This window comes from Macrotis lagotis, chromosome 4 (genome assembly GCF_037893015.1).
Source record: "Macrotis lagotis isolate mMagLag1 chromosome 4, bilby.v1.9.chrom.fasta, whole genome shotgun sequence".
Classification (NCBI taxonomy): Eukaryota; Metazoa; Chordata; class Mammalia; order Peramelemorphia; family Peramelidae; genus Macrotis; species Macrotis lagotis.
This window is the reverse complement of record NC_133661.1, coordinates 37,529,893-37,553,618: the sequence shown is the minus strand read 5'-3', so window position 1 is coordinate 37,553,618 and position 23,726 is coordinate 37,529,893. Positions and strand designations below refer to the sequence as shown.

Here is a 23,726-nt window from a genome sequence, read left to right as displayed (position 1 = left end):
CTTGGAAAAAATCACCGGGCAGTCCCTCTGACTTGGAACTTTCATCAATCCCTATGAACTCTGACTCAAGAGCTAACTAGATGGTCCTCCATGAGGTGAAAGGAGTCAACAAGACTAAAGCCATAATTGCCCACCAATCACAAGGATTCAATCATACAATTACTGAATCTCAGCATTGAAAGGGATTTCTGAGGCCATGCTTTCCAACTGGAAGAATCCTCTTGAGAAAACATCTGTTAAGTAGCCATTCAGGTCCTTCTTGGAGGCCCTTCAGTAAGTGGGGACTCAGATTTCAAATGAAACTCATAGCTCTAATTATTGGAAAGCTGTCATTACTATTTGGGGAGTTGCTATTTTCCACAGAGTTGAAATCACCCTCTCCAATTTTTACCTGTTACTTCTTTTTTTTTTTAGGGTTTTTTTTTTTTTGCAAGGCAAATGGAGTTAAGTGGCTTGTCCAAGGCCACACAGCTAGGTAATTATTAAGTGTCTGAGACTGGATTTGAACCCAGATACTCCAGGGCCCATGCTCTATCTACTGCGCCACCTAGCCGCCCCTACCTGTTACTTCTTGTTTGTTTCTCCTTTCTCTTTTCTTCCAAGCACCATGGAGAACTGGCTGAGAAACTCACCAGCTAGAATTGGACCCCTGACCTAGACACCCTAAATCATCTTTAATCTCTGAGAATTCTGTAATGGCTTCCACATTCCTGTCCAGTTCAGATACAGTAGCCTAAGATACCTTGTCATCTTCTCTGCCTTTACTTCTGTCTCTTGAAATCAATAAATCACAGATTTGAAAGGAATCTCAAAGACCAGGCACCCCTACCTAAACCTGAACTTAAATCCTTTCTACACCATCCTTGTCAAAAGGGGAAGTCAAACTGTATCTAAAGATTTCAAATGATAGGGAATCACTAGTTTCTAAGGCAGTCTAGTAGTCCACTTTGGAACCAGCCTAAGTAGGGAAATTTCTTCTGAACATAAAACCAAAATATTTCTCTCTGTAGCTTTTTCTGTTTGTTCCTAGTTTTATTCTCTGAGACTAAGCAAAGAGATTCTAATCTCTGTTCCATGTCATCTCCCATCAAAAATTTGAATACCATTAGTGTGTCCTTCTCAAACCTTCTATCTCAATTTCAGTCTTTTCTACAAGTTGAAATTGCTCTTCTTTTCTTAAAATAGTGGAGGAGAGGGGAAGGAAACAAATCAAATCAGTAAGTAGTATGTGCCTACGTGTCCCAGAAACTGTGCTAGCTGCTAGGAATACAAAGAAAAACAAATACAGTGCCAGTCTTCAAGGAACTCCCAACCTAATAAAGGGACAACATGCAAACTATTATGCAATAAAACAAAATTCAGGATGAAGTGGAGAAAAATCTCCGAGGAGATAACATTAGGAGTTATCCAGAAAGACTCCATGTACCTGATACACAAATAAAGGTTATGAAAAGGTAGGAAGTGATAAGGGAAAAGATATATCAAAAAAATTTGCTGCAGAAAAATTGAAGAAGAAATAAATATTTTTCAGCTGGGAGGATTGAGGAAAGTTATATGATTGATATGGCACCAGAAGGAAGAGAAGCCTAGTAAAGGAAAGAAATGAGCAAAGGGGAAACTGATACTCTACTATTTACCAGAAAATGGACCTGTGCCCCAGTGCTGATGCTCATCCTTCAGCATTAATTCTATGTCAAGGTCCAGTGACGCCAGATGCCAGTCTCATTGCCCCCACTTTCTCACAGTTTCCCACTGACTGACTCAGTTGTGGTTAGAGTTATTTTAGGTCCCATTCACTTACCCCAACACCTGCCTACAGTAGGGGAGAATGTTTTCTCAACACCCAAAATGTTCTTACATTGTGATGCTCTCTCAGTGAAGCAATTACTAAAAGTGTGACCAACCTGTGGGAACCACTGTGTATCTGAGGAATTCTGTAGAACAGTCTGACCATAGGTCAGGGACAGATTCTCCAATCCTGCTGGGCACTTCAGTTACTAAAGAGCATCCTGTTCAGAGCAGCAACAATGGGTGAGATGAATGCAGTCAACACAATCAGTGAGCATTTTTTAAACATCTACTATGTACCAGTCACTGTGCTAATCTCTAGAGATATAAATCATAGGTTTTGCTTTTATTAAGCTCCCATTCTAATGGGGAAGACAATATAGTACCAATATGTACATAGAAGTTATGTGTAAATGAAAGATAATCTTGGAGAGGAGGTACTAATATCTGGGAGGAAGCAGGAAAGACCCCTTATAGGTTACCCTGCCAGAAGAACGCTCCCCATTGTCTGCTCAGCCATCCATAGGGCAAATTCTATTCAAATCAGAAGCAAAGTTCTTTTATTACCTAAGTCACTTCCAAATCTCAAAGCCTACCCTCCTCCCTCTATACTAACATGCACACACAAAACACACACACGCACACACACACACACACACACACACACACACACACACGCACATGCACACATACACAACTTCCTCACAGCCACCTTTTTAATTCAGGGAATGAAGTAGCATAAGTCTATTTTACATCTGAGGAAACTGAAGGACAGAGAGGTAAAGTAACATGCCTGGGGCACACAACTGACCAATGAAGTCCATGTCTTCTACCAATACTTCTAGCCTTGATTCCACTACCCCAAGAAGACGACTACATCTGAAATCTGCCCTACTACCCAAGCTGATTTTGATGGTCATTAGCTCTCAAAAGAGAATTGTTCTCTTCTATATTCTGCTCCCAATGGTCAGGAATGACCTATATAGGAGCAGCGAGAAGCCCCCATGTAAGTACTGCCTACATGATTCCTTACACTGGCACCCACTTTCCTCAGCCCACATTAGATCAGCAAAGTGAGCAGAATCCTTGTAACATTCTCATGCCAGACAGACAATTTCTCTCAGATAAGACAGGGTTGATGAAATTAAGATGGTGGTTGATAAAATAAAAAATGATGATACCATCTAAATTAATTTATGAATTTAGTGCACTACCCATCAAACTACCAAGGGGATACTTTATGGAACTAGATAAAGTAATAACAAAATTCATTTAGAGGAAAAAAGGTCTTGAATCTCAAGGGAAATAATAAGAAAAATATATCAATGAAAGGGGTATGCTGTTGCCAAACATCAAGCAATATTGTAAAGCAATAATTATGAAAAAAATATATGGCACTAGGTAAAAAGTAGAAAAATAAACCTTTTGTGGAACCAAATAATTAAGAAAGACCCAATAGCAATCAAAATAGTAGCCCAGTGTTTGAACAAAGAATGCAAGTTGTTAAATGCAGAACTCCTTATGGAATGTATAATGCTGGGAAAACCGAAACAAAAAAACAATTTGACTGAAATTAGGTCTATATCAGCATTTTACTCCATGTCCTATATCTGAAAGGGACACAGAGATACATAGCCAGAATATTTAAAAACTCACCTTTTTTTTTTTTAGGGTTTTTTTTTGCAAGGCAATGGGGTTAAATGGCTTGCCCAAGGCCACACAGCTAGGTCATTATTAAGTGTCTGAGGCCGGATTTGAACTCAGATACTCCTGACTCCAGGGCTAGTGCTCTATCCACTGTGTCACCTAGCTGCCCCTAAAAACTCACCTTTAATAAAAATAGGCAACAGGAAGAAGTGTCTTTCACAGCTATAACTGGAGGAGATATATTAACAATAAATGTGATCTTAAAAGCCAAAAGGAACAATTTTACATTATTCCATGAAAACAGATTTGTGAATTTCATATCAATTTATATGTTGTGTGTAATGAATATACTAATAATTTAGATTTCTTAGAGTTATCATTTTCCCAAAAGATTCTGGCTTGGGAGTCAAAAACTCACAATGTACATTAGAGCTCTGTTTCATCTCCAGTCATTTCCCAGGTTAGAAATTGATCCAATAGGGGGCAGAGCCAAGATGGCTACATGAAGGGATCGAGTCTCGGGAGCTCTCTGATGAAAACTCATAAACTAAGGACTCTAACTAAACTTTCGAGAGACAAAACCCACAAAGGGACCCAGTGAGGCAGTTCTCCTACTCAAGGTAACCTGGAAAAGAGCAGAAAGGCTCTGCTCCCCGGGGTCAGAGGGGCGGCCGCCAGAGGGGTGGCCCCCCAGAGAGAAAGAACTTCAGCTTCCCGGAGGCAGCCCCAGGGCGCTGGGAGCCACGGCTCACAGCAGCGGGGGAGTCTCCTGAGCTGCACCCGGGGAGCACCGGGCACAAAGTGGGGGAACAGCGGGGGACCTCTGCCAGGGCGAGCATGGGGAGCCCAGCCCTCAGGGAACACAGGGAGCAGCTTGGTCTTTGGCAGCCCAGACCAGGAAACAGAAGCAGGCAGAGCCAGTAAGCAGGAGCCCCCAGGGCATGAGCCCATTGAGCTGAGGGAGGGGAGTGAAGAGAGAGAGAGAGACTGCCTAGCTCTGTCCTCTGCCCCTGGAACAGGACTCTGGGGCTCTGACCACATTCAGATTCTGATCGCAGTCTAGGTCCCCCCATAGAACAACAGGGACCCCCCACCTCAACCCCTTGGCAGAGGGGGGCGCTTATGGTCATTCACAGACCAGGAGGGAGGACAGAGGCTCACACACTGAGACCCTTGTGGGAGTGTCCCAAAAGCTCAGGAAGCACCACAAAACCAGGCAGGCTGGGAAAATGAGCAAGCAAAGAAACAAGAGGAAGTCCATTGAGAAATATTTTGCAAATGAGCCCAAGAAGGATCAAAATACTCAGTCTGAAGATTAGGAAGCACAAGCTCCTACATCTAAAGACTCCAAGAAAAACAGAAATTGGGCTCAGGCTATGACAGAGCTCAAAAAAGACTTTGAAAATCAAATGAGAGAGTTGGAAGAAAAACTGGGAAAAGAAAGGAGAGAGATGCAGGAAAAACATGAAAATGAAGTCAGCAGCTTAGTCAAGGAATCCAAAAGAAATGCTGAAGAAAATAGCATGCTAAAAACCAGCTTAGGTCAAATGGATAAAACAGTTCAAAAAGTTATTGAGGAGAAGAATGCTTTAAAAAGCAAAATTGGCCAGATGGAAAAAGAGATAAGAAAACTCTCTGAGGAGAACAAATCCTTCAGACAAAGAATAGAATTCAGGGAGATTGATGAATTTACCAGAAATCAGGAATCAATACTTCAAAAACAAAAAAATGAAAAATTAGAAGAAAATGTGAAATATCTCATTGAAAAAACAACTGATATGGAAAACAGACTTAGGAAAGATAATTTGAAAATTATTGGAATACCTGAAAGTCATGATCAGGAAAAGAGCCTTGACATCATTTTCAAAGAATTACTACAGGAAAATTGCCCTGATATTCTAGAAGCAGAGGGCAAAATAGAAATGGAGAGAATCCACCGATCCCCCAGAGAAAGAGATCCCCAAAAACCAACTCCCAGGAATATTATAGCCAAGTTCCAGAACTCCCAAGTCAAAGAGAAAATATTACAGGCAGCCAGAAGGACACAGTTCAAATATCGTGGAGCTGCAGTCAGGATCACACAGGACTTAGCAGCAGCTACATTGGAAGCTCGTAGGGCTTGGAATACAATATACCGGAAGGCAAAAGAGCTTAGAATGCAGCCAAGAATGAACTACCCAGCAAGGCTGAATGTCTTCTTCCAGGGAAAAAGATGGACTTTCAATGAACCAGGGGAATTTCAAAGGTTCCTTTTGGACTGGCCAGAGCTGAACAGAAGGTTTGATCTTCAGATACAGGACTCAGGTGAAGCATGGAGATTGGAGGAGAGGGGGGAAATATGAGGGACTTAATGAGGATGAACTGCATGTATAGCAAAATGATACTGATAATATTCATATGAACCATCTTAGTTAATAGAGCAGGTAGAGGGAGCTTTTATAGTTGAAGCACAGGAGAAAGCTGAATTAAAGATAAAATATAGTGTAAAAATGGAGTCAATAGGAAAAAAAGGGAAATGGAATGGGAGAAAGAAAAAGGAGAGGGGGAATAGTCCAAGATATTTCACATAATAAGATTTTTTTTATTACAATGACCTATTGCAATGATATGGAAGGGGGGGAGGCAAGGGGGAATGAGGGAACCTTTGCTCTCATCAGAGATGGCTAGGAGAGGAAACAGCAAATATACTCAATGGGGTATAAACATCTGGAGTAAGAAGGAGGGGGGAGCAGGGGGAAGGGGTGAGATGCGAATGATGGAGAAGAGGATGGACCATGGGGGGAGAGTGGTCAGATATAACACATTTTCTTTTTTATTTCTTGCAAGGGGCTGGGATTGGAAGGCCTGCCCAGGACCACAGGGCCAGGTGGATTCTGGGCCTAAGGGGTGGTATGGGGGCTCAGGGCTTCTTGGCCCCAGGACCAGGGAGCTGTTTGCTGCACCATTCAGTGACCCTACAGCAGAGTCAGAGTGAAAGGAGAGAGAAAATATAGTACATGGCAGTGGAGAAATAAGAAAGGAGGGAGTTGCGATCAGCAATGGCAACATTGGAAAAATATGGAAGTAACTTTTGTGATGGACTTATCATAAAGAATGTGATCCACCCGTGACAGAGTTGTTGGTGTTGGAACAAAGACTGAAGCACATTTTTTATTACTATTATTTGGGGGAGGGTGCAGGGCCAGTGGGGCTGGGTGGCCTGCCTGGGGCCATATAGTAGGGTGATCTTTGGGTGTCTGGGACCAGATTCAGACCCAGGTGCTCCTGGCTCAAGGGCCGATGCTCTGTCTGCCACCCAGCCACCTCTACTATTATTACTATTTTATTTTATTTTGGGTCTTTTTTTTTCTTCTTTTTGGTTTTTGCAGGGCAGCGGGGATCCGATGGCTTGCATGTCACATAGCTGGGTGATTATTGGGTTTACAAGACTGGATATGGACTCAGGTGCTCGTGGCTCCAGGGCTGGTGCTTCATCCATTGCGCCACCTGGCCATACCTACAATTATTACTATTATTTTTTTAATTTTAATTTTTTCCTCTCCCCTTTACTTTTTTTGCCCAAGCAAGTCTACCTATATTCATGTGGGGAGGGGTATTTTGTTTACTTGTAAACAAGGATATTTTATTAATGTAAAAAAAATTTTGTACAAAATGAGAATAAAAAATAAATTTAAAAAAAACAAACAAAAAAAGAAATTGATCCAATAAAATTCTGTTGGCATCCATGAAGAAAATCAATGTCAATGCAGGAAGAGAAAGTTTTGAATTTTAAAAAAGATATTTCCATTAAATATCACATATAAAAGTCTGATAGTTATAGTAAATAAGGAATTGACACAGATATTTAAGGACAACAGTCATTCTACAATAGATATATGGGTAAGCAATATTAACATTTTACAAATATTAGTCAACCATCTATAAGTATGTAAAAATGTGCTCCAAATCACAATAAGACAAATTCAAATCAAAAGAACTCTGAGGTTCTACCTCATACCCAACAAATTGGCAAAAATAATAATGAAGTAAGCAGGCAGCATCAAAGATACTATGGAATCACAGAGTCCCTTTTGGTTCTAGACCTATAATCCTATGAGTCACAAATTGGTATAGAGGATCTGGAAAAATATTTGCAATTATGTAAAAAAAATTGCTATTATGTAACTATGTATCCTCTTTGGCCCAGGAATCTCACAACCAGGCACTTATTCAAGGATGTCAAAGTCAAAAGGAAATGTTCAATAACGATATATTTATATAGCTATATATAGATGGCAATATTTTTATAGTATTTTTGTAATAGTAAAGTATGAGCTACACTACTGGTATATGTCCATCTTTGGGGAAACTGCTAACTAAATCATGGCATATGAACATATGGGAACAGAAATAAGAAAAGATAAATGTGAGGAATTCAGAGAAACATTGGAAAATAGTTTTGAACTAATTCAGGGTAAAATAAGAAGAAAATATAGAGAGTGATATAGAAAATACTGTAAATGATGAGAACAATAGAAGATAGTCAACTTCTCAGCAATTGTAATAGTAATCCTATTCCAATAAAGAAGTAAATTTTCCTCCTCTCAGCAGAGAGGTCGGGACTATGTAGACAAATTGTTGCATCCAATGTCATATCATAACCCTAGAGTTGGAATGAGCCCCAGAAGATCAATCCCCTCATTCTACAGATGAGGAAACTGAATTTAGGAGACTGGCCCAGTATTACACACTTAATATTTCCACTATCCAAGCAAAGAAAGGCTTTTTTCCCCAATTGGTATCAGTTTTCAGAATGTTATCTAGTAAGATTCTGAGATCTGACAGATTCTCCACCCATTAAACATATTACCTGCCTGGATACATCAAGGATGTATCAGACAAGCACTCTAATTACTGAAGATTGAACTATTTTATCAGGTCCCTTATTTCAAGAAAACAACTGTTACTACCTTTTGATCCATTTTCCCTAGTACTGGGAAGATACTCCAAGGAAATCAAAGGCAGAAATCAAAGACTAATAAAAAGAAAAATCTTCATTGTAACACTGTGATGGTTTAAGAATTGGGGAAAGAAGTCAGTGTTCATTGATTAAATAATTAGATAATAGCTTAAAATTCTTTTGCAGATTAATATATTGTTGTTTGGTCATTCATTCATGTCTGATTCTTCAAGACCTCATGTTCATGCCATTTCTTGGCAAAGATACTCTAGTGTTTTGTCATTTCCTTCTCCAGAGGATTAAGGCAAACAGAAGATAGGTAACTTATCCAAGGTCACACAGCTATTAAGTGTCTGAGAACAGATCTGAACTGAGGACTTGAGTCCAGATCGAATGTTCTATCTACTAAGTCATCTAACTGCCTGGTATGCTAAGCATGCCTAGTTGCTTACCCTGGCTAGATTTGAAGAAACTTAGAGTGAAGAAAAGAATCAAGAAAGCAATCTGCATAATGATTAAAATGTTAATTGCTTTTAAGGCTGAACTTTGAATAGTCAAAAAAACTATAAAAGGTTCCAGAGGATGGAAAATGAAATAGGCCACCATGGTCTGAGCAAAGAGGCGAAGGGCTATATTTTCAGATGGACTTGCTTTATTTGTTGTTTTAACTTAAACATAGTTTTCTTTGCCATGAAGGAAGAATTCAGTCTAATGTGGGGGGGGGGGGGATGATTTTCTCTGCTTTTCTCTTCAAGAAGTGAGGCTTGGGGTGGCTAGGTGGTGCAGTGGATAGAGCACCAGCCTTGGAGTCAAGAGGACCTGGGTTCAAATCTGGCCTCAGACACTTAATAATTACCTAGCTGTGTGGCCTTGGGCAAGCCACTCAACCCCATTTGCCTTGCAAAAACTAAAAAAACAAAAACAAAAAAACAAAAAAAGAAATGATGCTAATATTAAAACAAAAAACACCAGCAATGAAATTTGCTTCATTTTTAAAAGTCATCCCATAACACTAAGCTGGTCATTCATCTCTTCCATGAAGTCTTCTGAAATTAATTGAATATGAGATTCAAAAATGATGGTGACATTCATACCTTCTCCCTTCTCTATTCACTTATGTGTGTGACAGTGAAAAACAGGGTATTGCAATGGGAAAAAAAAATTAAATCTGTGATCAGAGGATTTGGGTTCAAATCTCAATTCAAACATTTGCTGGGATATAACTTAATGTCTTTTGTCTTTTTTTTCAACCCAGAACTTAGCACAGTGGTTTTGTGATATTAGCAAATCTTCCTGAGTCTCACTTTTCTCTTCTTTTAAATGTTAAAAGGATTCGATAACCTCTAAGATGCCTTCAAACTTCAGATATTCTATTTAAAATAGTGTCATGTCTTCTTGAAGTCAGGATGGTTTCTTTCATCTTTCACAAACACACATACACACACACACACACACGCACACATGCGCGTGCACACACACACACACACATCATATTGTGGTGCTTAACATCTTGGAGTAATGATGTATAAAGAAGAGTACAGGATGAGGTTAAGAGTAGACATGGGTTCTGGTCTTAGATCTGTTACTCACTCACTGTATGGTCTTGTTCCCTTTCTAGGACTCAGATCCTTCATGTGACAAAGTAAGAGGTTAGACAAAATGATCTCTAAACCCAACGTTCAGTTCCATCATTCTGTGATCCTGTTGTAAAGGGCTAACAGAGTCTTCATTCTTAACTTGTTATCCCTCCCTTCCCAAGTTTTTCAAGGTATCTGAGGCCTCCTTATAGTTTGGAGGGAAAGGAAACCAAGGAGAAAACTCAAGAATTGAACTTTATTTCTTCCTAATGTGCTCATTTAACTTTTAATTTTTTAATGATTCTATCTACATTACATTGGTATAGTGAATACCCCAAGAAACCAAAACTGAAAAGCACACCTCAATGGAAAATGACATTTTCTCAGTAACATTTCTTTCAGATGGATATTGAAAGAGACAGATAATACCTGTATGATTACTCTTTTTTTTCTTAAAGGGAACTGTAATGGGACCCATAATGATAACACTGTGAAGAACTCCCTATTTAGAAGTCACCTAGGGGCTGCTAGGTGCGCAGTGGATAAAGCACCAGCCCTGGAGTCAGGAGTAGCTGGGTTCAAATCTGGTCTCAGACACTTAATAAGTACCTAGCTATGTGGCCTTGGGCAAGTCACTTAACCCCATTTGCCTTGCAAAAAACTAAAAAAAAGTCACCTAGAACAATGTGAATCAGTCAATCAATCCCTAAATATTTATTTAGCACCTGCTCATTACTGGGAATGAAATAAATCCTATTTCCAACGAGTTTTCATTCTCACAAAGCCACCTCTAATTTAACCTTCATATCAAGGAGGCTGAGAGGCTAAGTGATCAGTGAAGAGTCACATCTCTTGGGTGTTTTAGGTTCCAGGCTTAAATTTAGGTCTCCTTGACTCTAAGTTGGGGACTCCCAATTTTTTAGAGAGAAAAACCAAGACCTGAGGCAGAAAAAGCAGAGACAAATTCTTCAACATTGGTGTGAGAAATTTAACCCAGGAGTCTTCAAATTACTTGTTCTTACCTCTATCTACCTGATTAAAGTATCTAATTTCAGAACTAGAGGGAAGAAGACAGTAAAGGTAAAAACTTAGGAACCTTCCAGAGAATATTAGCAACTTGTTTCATTTTTACCTTTGTATGCTCAAGAGAGCATCTGGAATATAGTCATTGATTATTAAATATTAAATGCATTGAACTGAACTGGAAAGAATTTCACAAATGTTCTAGCATAACTTACCCATTTTACAGATGACAAAAGAGATTTATTTGAGTGAAGTTATCTAACCCTTTTAACATTTAAAAGAAGAGGAAACAGACTTGGGAACTTCATAAAACTTCACATACACAGAGGTGTATGTGACACACATATAAGTGCACAAATGTCCACATGAGAAAATATACCTACATTTATATATACATGCAGGTGTACATACCTATATTTCTACATATGTGTCTACCCAAGTGCAAATACTGAGAGGTTAAGAATGTGCATGTATGAGAATTATATGTGAGTGAATATCTATGTATGACTATTGTATATCTAGAGAGAGAGAGAGGTGTGTGCACAAATATCCACATGTACAAATATAGATAATTGAATATATGTACTATGTTTGCCTCTATATACAGATATTTAGATATTGTCTATGTGTGCGCATCTATGTGTATGTGTGTACAAATAATGAAATGGCATGTGCATGCACATGTGTGTATTACATTATATTATCAGAGGTATGTATATGTGTGCCTATCTATCAAAGTTGACATGCATGCACAAATGTACATATTTCACCAAATATATTAACATATATGTGTACATACATTTGTATTTCTATGCACATGTGCATACCTATGTGAAAGGTATATAGATAATTCATATGTGTATATGCATATTTGGACAAAGCATCATTAAGTACCTATATACACATATTCACATATGCATGTGCATGTCTGTGTGTACTGAGAGGTATGGCTATATGTATGTGCATATCTATATGTGTGCTTTATACATACATCAGAGAGGTGAAGCATATATATGTGCAAATTGTGTCTCTATATGTGTGCATGCATGCATGTCTATGTTGTAGTAGAAAAACAGAAATTGAACATGTATGTTGTAATGACAGAGTCATACATTGAACATAGTCAAGGATCCAGGCACAAATTTCTGTTTCCTCTATGCTAAGAATATTTAACTTGCTGATCATAGAGCCCAAAGTCTTCTTAGATGAATTTGAGAGGGTCAGTAAAATTTGGATAGGAAGAAAATTGCATCTTTATTTCACCATAATTAGTTTTCTTTGTAACCCTGGGGATTTTATTTAAGCACTTATAAATAGTATTTTAAGAAAGAGTTCATAAATTCACAAAATTGGCAAAAAAAATCCATAAGACAAGAAAGGTTAAATACCCCTGTCCTATGTCATGCTGTGATCTTACTCTTCATTTTACAGATGAAGAATTTGAAGCCAAAAGAGGTTACATGACATTTGTACAATCACACAATTAGTATGTAGTATTAAAGACAAAGCCAAATTCCTGATCCCCTGACCTGAGCCTAGATGTCTTTCCATTTGTTGATCAATATGGGAGGGGGGAAAAAAAGTGAGGCCTTTGTTAATACCGAGACATAGAAGTTCTGATTTTATTAAAGTCAATGATCGGTCTGCTATCAAAGTCCCAACAAAACATCCCAAAAAAGGGGGACAAAGCATACATCCCTGTACCCCAAGTCAGTATCCGTTTTTTTGTTTTGTTTTGTTTTTTAAACTCTCCTAAACAGACTTGAACCAAAGATCCACATCTATCTCTCAGATAACATGAAAAATGAAAGGCTTGTCCTTTGTGTAGGCAAATGGAGATGAAAGAATTCAGGTCACAAAGAAAAGCTAGAATCTTAAAGTTTTGTTTTAGTGATTGTTGCTGTTGTTTAGTTTTTGTTATATTTTATTCTTTTGTTTTTGACATTCTACCAAGGTATTAAACTTATACCTCAACCATAGAGAGAGAAAAAAAAAACAAATAATCATAATTAGAAGCTGTAAAGTGGCAAAATTAAACTGCTATTTCATAACAAAAATTTCTCAACAATAGATCTGCCCAAAGGAGGAATGGATGGTCTGTTAGGTACTGTAGGGAAAGAAGGGACAGGGAGCTGTCCATGGTCAGGGTAAAATAGGGTATAAATAAATAGTCTGAAAGAGACTGATCTGAAAGACCAGTTAGAGGTCATCAGATCCAGGCCCCAGCTAAGACAACAAGCAAACTTGAGGCCCAGAAAGGAAAGGATAACCTAGCGAGTGCCAAGACTAGATTTCAGATACTATCTTATGGTCTTCATCTTCAACTCTTCTGATAAGTATCTTGTCTTTCTATTGTAAGGGGGATCCTCTTTTCAAGACTGGATTGAAGTAGATATCAGTTGAGTTCCCTTTAAACTTAGAAATTGTATTTCAAAGAGGGCACCAGTCTCAGCTGCAGTATCTATGGGTTTTGGACCGAATGGAATTATACTTCCAGCCCAAGGCTCTTTCCATTCTGTCACACAGTGACCTTCAGTCTGAGTTTGTTTCTTAGAATTCTTCAGTGACATTGCCTTCTCCTGGGATAGTGGCCAAGGTTTTTCGAAGATTTTCCTCTTGTTTAAAAAAAAATTAAAGTGAAGTTGTAGTTACCACCTTTATACACACACACACACACACACACACACACACCCCAAAGTGGCAAGTGAAATAGTTTCTCAGTTTTACCCAAACTTTTACTATTTATACTTTTCAGGTTTTCTCCCCAGTGTGTCATCTTCTCTTCTATTTCTCCCTTCACTGTCACAAGTGGAAAAACGTGTTGGATGGCATGTTCCCAAAAGGGAACTATCTACATATGTAATCATCTTCCTTCCTTTCTTTTTTTATTTCTTCCTTCCTTTCTTTCTCTTTCTTTCCTTAATTATTTCTTCCTTCCTTTTTTCTTTTTTTTATTTCTGTCTCTGTCTCTTTGTCCCTCTTTGTCTCTCTACATAGAACTATATGCTGCTCAATATTACCCCAATATAATACCTGATTTCCATTCTCCCAGTCCTGAGACAGTGTTATATTTTAATCAAACAGGATGAGACTTTGAGTTCATTTAAAGAATTTGGATAAGATTGAAGGCTGTTTTCAGTCATGTCTGACTCTTTGTAACCACACTTGGGTTTTACTTGACAAAGATACCATCTTGGTTTACCATTTCCTTATCTAGTTCATTTTATAGATGAGGAAACTGAGGCAAGCAGAGTTAAATGATTTGCCCAGGATATACAGCTAGTAAGTGTCTGAGGCTAAATTTTGAACTCAGGAAGATAACTTTTCCTGAGTCCAAGTCCAACTCTCTAACAACTGAGCCACTTAACTGTCTATGCCTCTTACCAGTTAGCTGAGCCTAAACAATCTCATTTTCCTATTTGAAAAAATAATTGGGTGGGATAAAATGATTGTTGAGTTTGCTTTGGGTTCAAAATCAATGATCCTATGGTCTCCTGATTTAATTGAAACCTCTAATGTTGAAAATGTGGAATGACATGCCTGGGATATGAAGTACATTGCCTAAGGTCACACAACTTGTAAAAGACAGATGAAGAATCCAAATTCTACATCAGATGTCTTTCATATTAAACTTTGTATTAAACATATAGAATGTAAGGGAAAGATAGGGTGGAGGGAAGGATAGAGAAAGGCATCAAAGTGCCAAAGAAGAAATACTGAATTTGAGTGAGAGATTCTGAGTTAAGATTCTGGATCTGCCATTTCCATCTCCTGTAATCCCGAGCAAGCACTTCACTTCTCTGTGACTTTGCTTCCCCAATTTTAGAATGAGAACATAGCTCTAGATCTAGGTCCCATTATAAATCCTACATTCTCTGGCTCATTCATGACTACTCAAGCCTGAGAAGTTATCCAGGGTCTTCTTAATATCTGATAACTATTAAAATACTGACTAATCACAGAGGAAAAGTCAAGTCTGTCTCTATCTTCCTATTTGTAATCAAGACAGCCCCTTTCTGTTAAAGGGGAAACTAGCTAACTAAAAAATGCAGGATGATATGAAGATCCTTTCTCTTCAACTTGGTTATAAATTTATATGATGCTAATGATGATGATGTGGGTGCTTGGCCATAAACCAACTTTATATTCCTCATTGTGTTCCACTGAGGCTATAATGGCTCCTCATTCTCCAGGTTTTACTAACCAATGGAAGGGGACTTATAAATTCCAAAGTTAAAGGGGAAGGAAAAAAAAGAAAAAAATGACATCTAAGATTATGCATTTGTTTTGATATAGCTAAATGGATTTTCTGGCCTGGTGGAAAGAACTTTTGATTTGGGTCAGTAGACAGTTTTCAACTTCGTTGCTAACCCAGCATTCTTGGACAATTCATTCAACCTCTTTCTGCCTTGGGTTCCTCTTCTGTAAAATAAAATTAATGTTACTAGCACTTTTTACAACATGGAATTGTAATAAAGATCAAATCAATAATGTTTGCAAAATAGAAATTGATATCTAAATAAATGCCAGCTTTATCTCTATTGTCAATCAACAATCTAACACGAGGATGTTTGTAGCAATATGCTAAAACATGCACACAGTAAATGATCCAAAATGAAGCTAGAGGGAGCTGGCCCTACTGTGTTTATCTGTAGAAATGTCTCTACTACTAACAGCTATTCTGCTTAACACTCAATGGTCAAGCATGATGTACTAGTTTGCCAGTCTGTGTCGTGACCATGGACAGGCAGTTGGGTATGTTGGTTGTGAGGAAGGTAGCATGATACAGAAAGAAAAGGATTGCCTCTCGAGGCAGAGTGGAAAGTTCATATATGGGAATCATAGTCACTATTTGTTTCACCTCTCTAGGCACCAGATACTTCAAATATAAAAGGGAGAGGGGGTGGGATAGATATATGACTATTCCAGGAAAAGGAGGTGCAGAGATGACACATGTTTCCTAAGGTCAAAGACAAAGAGTTGGTATTCTGTCTCAACCCAAGGCCATAAAGAATTTCCAATTACTAGAATTTGGCAGTGGCCATCATTATTTGATCCTGCTTTTCATTGTCTTGGCCACACTCCCTCATAGATCTGCTTTGATTCACCCCTGCTTATGGTAAGGACTTTTGGGAAAACATAGGAAGGGCATAGGGGGAGGGGGAGGAAAAGAACCTAGAAGTCAAGTTAGCATCTTCATGTACTTGAACTGTTGAAGGCCATCCACAAAAATACTCATCAAATCCTAGGCCTTGGGGAAATCCGAAGGAGAAACCCACTTTTGCCACATCTATCAGTCTATGGAGATTAGTGAATGTGAAAAGCTATGATATATAGCACTAAAGAAGAAACTGTCTTCAGACTCTAAGGCCCTAGTTTAAAATTTTCCTCTGATATATATTATCTATATATTCCTGGACAAGTCACTTGACCTTCCTAGGTCTCAGTTTTTTAATATATAGAATTCAAGGATTCAATTTTTAGATTGCTAATATGTATGATTAAGAAGTAAAATTGTACAAAATTGTACTTGGAGTCAAAAAGATCTGACTTCAAATCTTGTATAAAACATTTACTAGCTGTGATCATGTTCAAGTCATTTAATCTCAACTTCAGTTTTCCCATCTGTAAAATGGAGATAATAATAGTGCCTATCATACAGGGGTTGTTATAAGAATAAAATGAGATTATAAATAAATATATAGAGATAGAGATAGAGATGGAGATAGAGATAGAGATGGAGATGGAGATGGAGATGGAGATGGAGATGGAGATGGAGATGGAGATGGAGATGGAGATGGAGATGGAGATGGAGATGGAGATGGAGATGGAGATGGAGATGGAGATGGAGATGGAGATGGAGATGGAGATGGAGATGGAGTTAGAGATAGAGATAGAGATAGAGATAGAGATAGAGATAGAGATAGAGATAGAGATAGAGATAGAGATATATAGTGCATCATAAGCTTGAAAAAGCCTTATAAATGAAAGCCATCAGATGATACTTTTCATGAAGGCCAAAGGGTCTACACAAGCATAGGGAGTTCCTGAGTTGATGGAGCTTTGCATCAGTTCAGAGGGCAAGGTCAAGAAGAACAAAAATTGCGACTCAAATTGTGACTCAAAAGTTGTGACTCAACAAAAATAAATTGCATGCAGCCTTCATGTAATAAACTGCTGTCAAATTCCTGCCTGGGCTGACCCCCTCATCTATTTCTTAATACCAAGGAGTACAGGTTGTCGGAAAGTATATTAGAAATGGAGTTTGAATTCTGGTCTTGTTATTCCCTAAGTAACTTTAGATGCATGACAAGCTCTCTGTCCCTCAGTTGCTTTATCTGTGAAATGGGAAGGACAGAATAGATGGCGTCTAGATACTCCTATAGTCAGTGTTTCTATAATCTTTTGATGATCTACTATGAAAGTTGCCTAAAGTAGGTGAGAGAGGGAAAGCATGTGAAGAAGCATTCTGTGGTCCAACTCTTTTTTTTATGTTTTTGCAAGGCAAATGGGGTTAAGTGGCTTGCCCAAGGCCACGCAGCTAGGTAATTATTAAGTGTCTGAGGTCAGATTTAAACTCAGGTCCTCCTGACTCCAGGGCCAGCGCTCTATCCACTGTGCCACCTAGCCGCCCCTGTGGTCCAACTCTTGATTCTTCTTACATCCTTGTCCTCTAAGAGATGATCTAATACATGCCAATGATTAACAGTCCAAAAGAGAGTGAAAGAATGAAGGGGGTAGGAAGGAAGGGGATAAGGAAATCATGGCCCAAGTAAATTGAATTCAAGACTTCTGCATATCTAGAAGACTAGGCCAGAGCTCTGAATTAGAAAGAAGAGCAGTTATCCCAAGTAATGGAATGAAAGGGTCAGCATGTTGTCCAGAAAGGAAAGCCACAAAGGCAATAAAATATTTTTGCAATAGAGGCAGAATCATAGGATTGTCCTGGTGCTCAGTAGGCTAGAGGGCTTATACTATCCTCTATAATCTATTGACACAAATGCCTGCCTCTCCCCAGCAGCAGTGACAGGTTTCAATGAATAACAGTCCCTTTTCTACTAAGACTCTACCTAGAACAGCAGACTTTTATTCTGATGGTATACTAGCCATGTTCCCTACCTTCGCTCCCAAGTCAGTCAACTGTGTCAAGCTTGGCTGGGAGCCCAGACAGCCCTCAGCTTGCCTTTATAAAAGCCTATACTTGCAGTCCTGACTTGACACTGGGCAGGCACTCTACCCTCATCAACCTGAAGGGTTCTCAGAGGAAGGCCAGTGTACAAAGAGAAATGCATCAAGGATCTTTTGGATGTTATCTGGCCTCCCACATCTATGAGCCAAAGATCACAAGGAGAAGAAAAGGAAATGGAACTGGGAAAAGACTTATTCCAGATTGGTCATGGTTCCTTTCCTTCTCTTTGTCACCAGTTCATCTTTATTTCAGCATACTGACTGTTTGCTTTTTCAATCCTTCCTGGAAGACTTGAAATGGAATATTTGTTCAAGAGATCAGAACAACATTATGGGTCTTAGGAAAGCAGAGTATTTAGGCATATGCAAACACATGCTTATTTCTTTTCTTAGTTAAATACATCAGAGAATAAATTATACTTCGAGGAAGCAAACTATAATAGCTAAAATGACTGAAGGAATTTAAAGAGTACAGCACAGGCTCTAGATAGCTATCCTTCAAGACAAGAGGACTACTTTACTGACTCTGCTAATATGCAAGGGTACAAGCTAATAGTTCTCAGAGAAACCCTTGCTTGTGATATGGAGTTCATAATAAACAAGATACAAACTTAATGAAGGCTTCTTGACATAGATTATATATTGTTCAGAGAATTTCAGTTTATTATAGTTCTGCATGTAGATGTATTGGCTAAAACTATTTACAGGATCTGATATTCTTTAGAACTCCATCTCTTAGAGAATACCATCCATATCCAGAGAAGGAGTTGCAGAGTTTAAATGAAGTCCAAAACTTATTATCTTCAATTTTTAAAATTTGTCTTATGTATTATATCATTTTATCTCTTCTGTTTTCTTCTGTTTGGTTTTGATTCTTCTCTCAATTTCAATCTATGCTTATCATGGTTGCAAATGTAAAGTATATAGCAGATTGTCTTCTGTTGGAAGGGGGGGTGGAAGGGAGGGAGAGGGGGAAAAATGTAAAACTCAAAACCTTGAAAAAATGATTGGTAGAAACTACCACTGTATGTAATTGGAAAAACAAATAAAATATTTATATAATTAAAAGAAGAAAGAAAAAAATTCCATCCCTGTGATATCTGATGGTTTAGAGTCTCATCTTTCATATCGCATTGTATATTTCTCTTCATTCAATAGGAATAACTTACTGTTTCATTGTTTTTTTCTGCATATCCTGTGCAGTTTTGAAAAGAATTCAAATGTGGGTCTGTGCTAAGTGCTAGGAAAGTCCCTACTCTCAAGGAGTTTGCAGTCTAAAAGGGGAGACAACATGTAGAAAATCATGTACAAACATATCTGTGTTAAATTGTAGATATTCCACATAGGGAAGAGACTAGCATTAGGGGGAAAGCGGTAATCCACATAGGGAAAACCAGCATCTGTTTTCAATTGACAATTAGCTAAGTAAAGGACTTCTCTGCTGGTTCTTGGGGTCAAGCTCCTATCACCAGGATAGATGAAACCTATTTTCTGTGTAAACTGCTTTCAGCATCAAATAAAGGTAGCCCTGTAGATTTTCTCTATTCTCTGACTGTCACCAGATACTTGGATTCTGGTATACACCATACTAACATCAGCAATCTGCAACCCAACATTTAAAGCTGGAACAAGTCTATAAAATAGAATCAGTTTCTGATTTAGTCCAATTAAGTTATGGTTACCAGTGCCAAACCATGCCCCTTGTAAACACCACAAAACAACAATCTCTTTTCCATGGCCACACTAATACTAATACTTGTTATACAATATACTAACTAGCATTAATACTTCTCTTGTGTCCACACCGATTTTTGGTCTCTTCCCCTATACCCTCAATGCAAAGGTTCTGCTGACACAACCACACTAACCTATGCTTATCCCCCTCCCATATCCACACATGAACAGCATTTGGCAAGACTCAATAGCCTAGGATGAATTTTGATGTAGAAATATGTCATTTAAAAGGAGGTCCTTTATCTTCACAAAGGACACTCCTGTGACATATGACACAGGTACCTCTTCGACCGTTAAAAAAAATGCTTGTCTATTTTCACCTCAAGGGCTAAAGCTCTGTTGTTAAAAATGATATTCTTGTCACTGAACAAAAAAGGCAATGGTAGTTTTACTCTAAGCCGGTGTCCTGACAATCAATGGTTAGAACCTTGCTTACATCAAGACTGACACACACTTGGGGGACTCAGCGTAAGTCTGACATCTCAGTCACTGGAATGGAGCCCTCGATTAGACTCATGGGTTTGATACATCAAGTCCCAATGTACCTCCTTCCCCCTACAGAAAAATCACTTCAGGCTTCTCAACCTGGATAGAAAAGCAAGAAAAAAGGGGATGGACTGGGAAAAGAGGGGTCTAGACCTCTGATTTCATTGAAACAGGGTACTATTCAGGTGAGGAAATTCCCTCCAGTATGTTCCCTACAATAGATGCATTTATATATACATATATATATACATATATATATATATATATATATATATGTATATATAAATATATGTAAATATACATGGCTGTACATACATATATACTTGTGCATTTGTGAATATATACAGATAAATGTATGTGTATAGACTCATACCCAATGTTTGTTTTGAATAACTAAAATATTTGTTTATATTCATATGAATATATATATATATATATACATATATATATATATATATATAAAATGTATATCTATATTATCCAATAGGGTAAGAGTGAGAGGGAGAGAAAATAGATTTCTGTTCATTAAAAAAACTTTTTTAAAAAGGGGAGAGAATTGTCTGGAGAACTGAAGACGTTAGTTTCTAAGCAGTGAGACTCGCCCAGAGTTCCACATCCATTATGTATCACAGGTCAGATTTAAACTGAGGTCCTCCTTGCTCCTAGATCAGTTTTCTACTGTATAACACTGCTTGCCCTAGTATCTATAGTTATTAGCCAAAAAAACAGGTTGAGTACAGGTAAGAAACAAAACCATGGGAAAAAAATCATATGCAATAAAATATTGGAAAAAAGAAACATCTCATCATGGGGTTGCCCTGAGGAGGTAATGACTACAGGGTATATGCTTTGCCTGTTGACACAAATCCATGCCATTCCACAAAAGCAGTTAATTAACATTTTGTTTAAAAAATATTCATAGACAAGCTGACCTTGAGTTCTAAGTGATTTGTTTTTCTCGAACAATTTTGCTGCCTATTTGGAGAGGTTAGCTTTCATGTCTCAACTGTATCTCCCTTAACAAACAGGAAGAAATGAATTCTCCATTCGCTAAAGAAGTGACAGTTTACTTATTATTTAGTTTTCTAACTTCTCTTTTCTTCCTACTTGATCCCAAGGTATGAATAGATTCTTAGACTGGAAAGATTCAAAGTCAATACGCTTGATCTATCCAACTTAGTGATGTGGTGAATAGGGCACTGGCCTTGGAATCAGGAGGATGGGAATTCAAATCCTGCCTCAGAGACTTGCTAGATGTGTGACCTTGAGTGAGTCACTTCACCCTGACTGCCTCCCATCCAGACTCTTCTCTAGAGGTCCTGATCCATATCTGGCCACTGGATCTAGATGGTTCTGGAGGAGAAAGTGAGGCTTGTGATGTGGCACAGACCCTCCCCCCTCACTCGAATGTAATTCATGTGCTTGTCATGGCATCATCACCTTGATGTTGCTTTGAGAATGAAGGACAAAACAATATGCTTGATATGATGTAGAGAAGGGTTAGTAATGGGGCATAGAAGAGGAGGGTCATTGGTGGATCTCTTGGGTGCATGTCCAATCAGAACATGGAAGAAAAAGAGAGATAGCCCATACACTCACCATAATCGCTGTCATAGAACACAATGAATTTCTGCCACCTTAGCTCTGTGACCAACTTGAGCATGACATCATTGAGGCGAACAGGTGGTCGTGAGGCCAACGTGTACTCCTCCCCTTCTGGGCTGGGGTTCAGGTGGCATGCTGTTCGGGGGGAGCCCCCAGGGTTGCGTTGAACAAAGAGGTGTGGGATATGCATGGCGTCTGTGAGAGACTGCAGAGCATTGGCGGATGCACAGCCTGTGGACGTCACTAAGGCAAGGATACCCTGGGTCATCAGGTCACAGGCTGGGAAGATAGTAGAAAATAAGACAGAGAGAGAGAGAGAGAGAGAGAGAGAGAGAGAGAGAGAGAGAGAGAGGAGAAAGGTGAGCAAAGAACTGCTTTAGTTATCCTCTATAGGTCCCATATGTTTCCCTCAAAGCAAAACTCATTTAGAATAACAATATAATTCCCATATCTAAAATTCAATATGGTAGAGTCTTGATCCAACATACCAGAAAGTCACAGCATTTCAGAGTCACAAAGGACATGAGGAAGCCGAGGGATTATGGGCTTTAGGTATAGGAATGACCCTACAGAGTATCTAATCCAGTCCCACTTAGATCCCTTCTTTTCACAGATAAGGAAAGGAAAGCCAATTGCTTAGCTCAAAAGTTACAGGACTGGAATTTGAACCTGGGACTACTGATATAAAGACCAGGGCTCTTTTTTCCCCCAACGCACAAGGCTTCCTCCATATCACAATTTGCATCAAAAAAAGTATTTCATAGGTTCACAGATTTACAGCTGGAAAGAAAATAATCTAATCCAGTTTCTTTGTTTTTCTGTTGAGTAAACTGAAACCCAAAGTGGGGAAGGGATTTGACCAAGGTCATACAGGAAAAATCAGAATTTGAATTCAGATCCCTTGACTTCATATCCAGAGTGTTCATTATCTACTGGATTATAGAATTCTAAATACTCAAAAATAGATGAGAACTGCAAAATCCAAGTGGCCTTGCCAGTCCAAAGGAAAGTCTGAAGTCTCACAGAATAATCCAGAGCTTCCAATGAGAAGCAAATATTCACTAAAGATGTTTTAACTGGCCTCCAAACTCAGGGAAAGCACACACAACTTCCAAACACCTATAGCAGACTATCTACTGCTAGAGAAAAAAAAATTTCAATTGCCCTGACTTCTGCAGAGACTTCTTTGGGTCATCAAAGAAACACCTAGAGGATGGTGGGGGGAAGTGGGGTGGGGGGCAGGAAACATGCTGATGGAGACATCTAGCTAGTCTATCAATACTACCTAAAAGATTTTCTCCTCCTTATATAAAGGAGATTATATATTTTGCATCTCAATTTCAACAGTCAAAATTTCAATGCAGCCATTTAGTGGTTGACTGCAATACTGTGGCTGAATAAAGAGATCTCCAGAAATTCAAAACCCCAGTTTGGGACAGAAAATAGCATCAAACGTTCTCAATATTTAGTTCCACTCTTGGAAAGGGTCTTCGGGAACAATGGATATTGTAAATAATGGATTCAAATCTAGCCTCCAATGTTTACTGGTTGTATGAGCAAGAAGGAATAACTACTCTTTATTTGGTCTCCTCCTCTTTCAAATGAAGATTATAATACCTGTAGGGCATCTATTTTATAGGATTGTGATAATGTGCAATTGAAATAATGTATGCAGAGCACTTTGCAAACATTGGAGTATTTACATAAATAACAGTAATTATTTTAAACAGAAAACACAT

General features: G+C 38.5%; 1 protein-coding gene across 1 annotated transcript in view; it reads right to left on the bottom strand.

Moving 5' to 3' along the window:
* The window catches only part of GRID1 (glutamate ionotropic receptor delta type subunit 1), a 1,019,672-nt gene that overhangs the window by 782,053 nt on the left and 213,893 nt on the right, over positions 1 to 23,726 (bottom strand). Inside the window, exon 2 of the mRNA XM_074236323.1 lies at positions 21,982 to 22,266. Coding sequence (XP_074092424.1) covers positions 21,982 to 22,255 — 274 coding nt within the window. The 5' untranslated portion in view covers positions 22,256 to 22,266. The remainder of the gene's footprint in view (positions 1 to 21,981; positions 22,267 to 23,726) is intronic.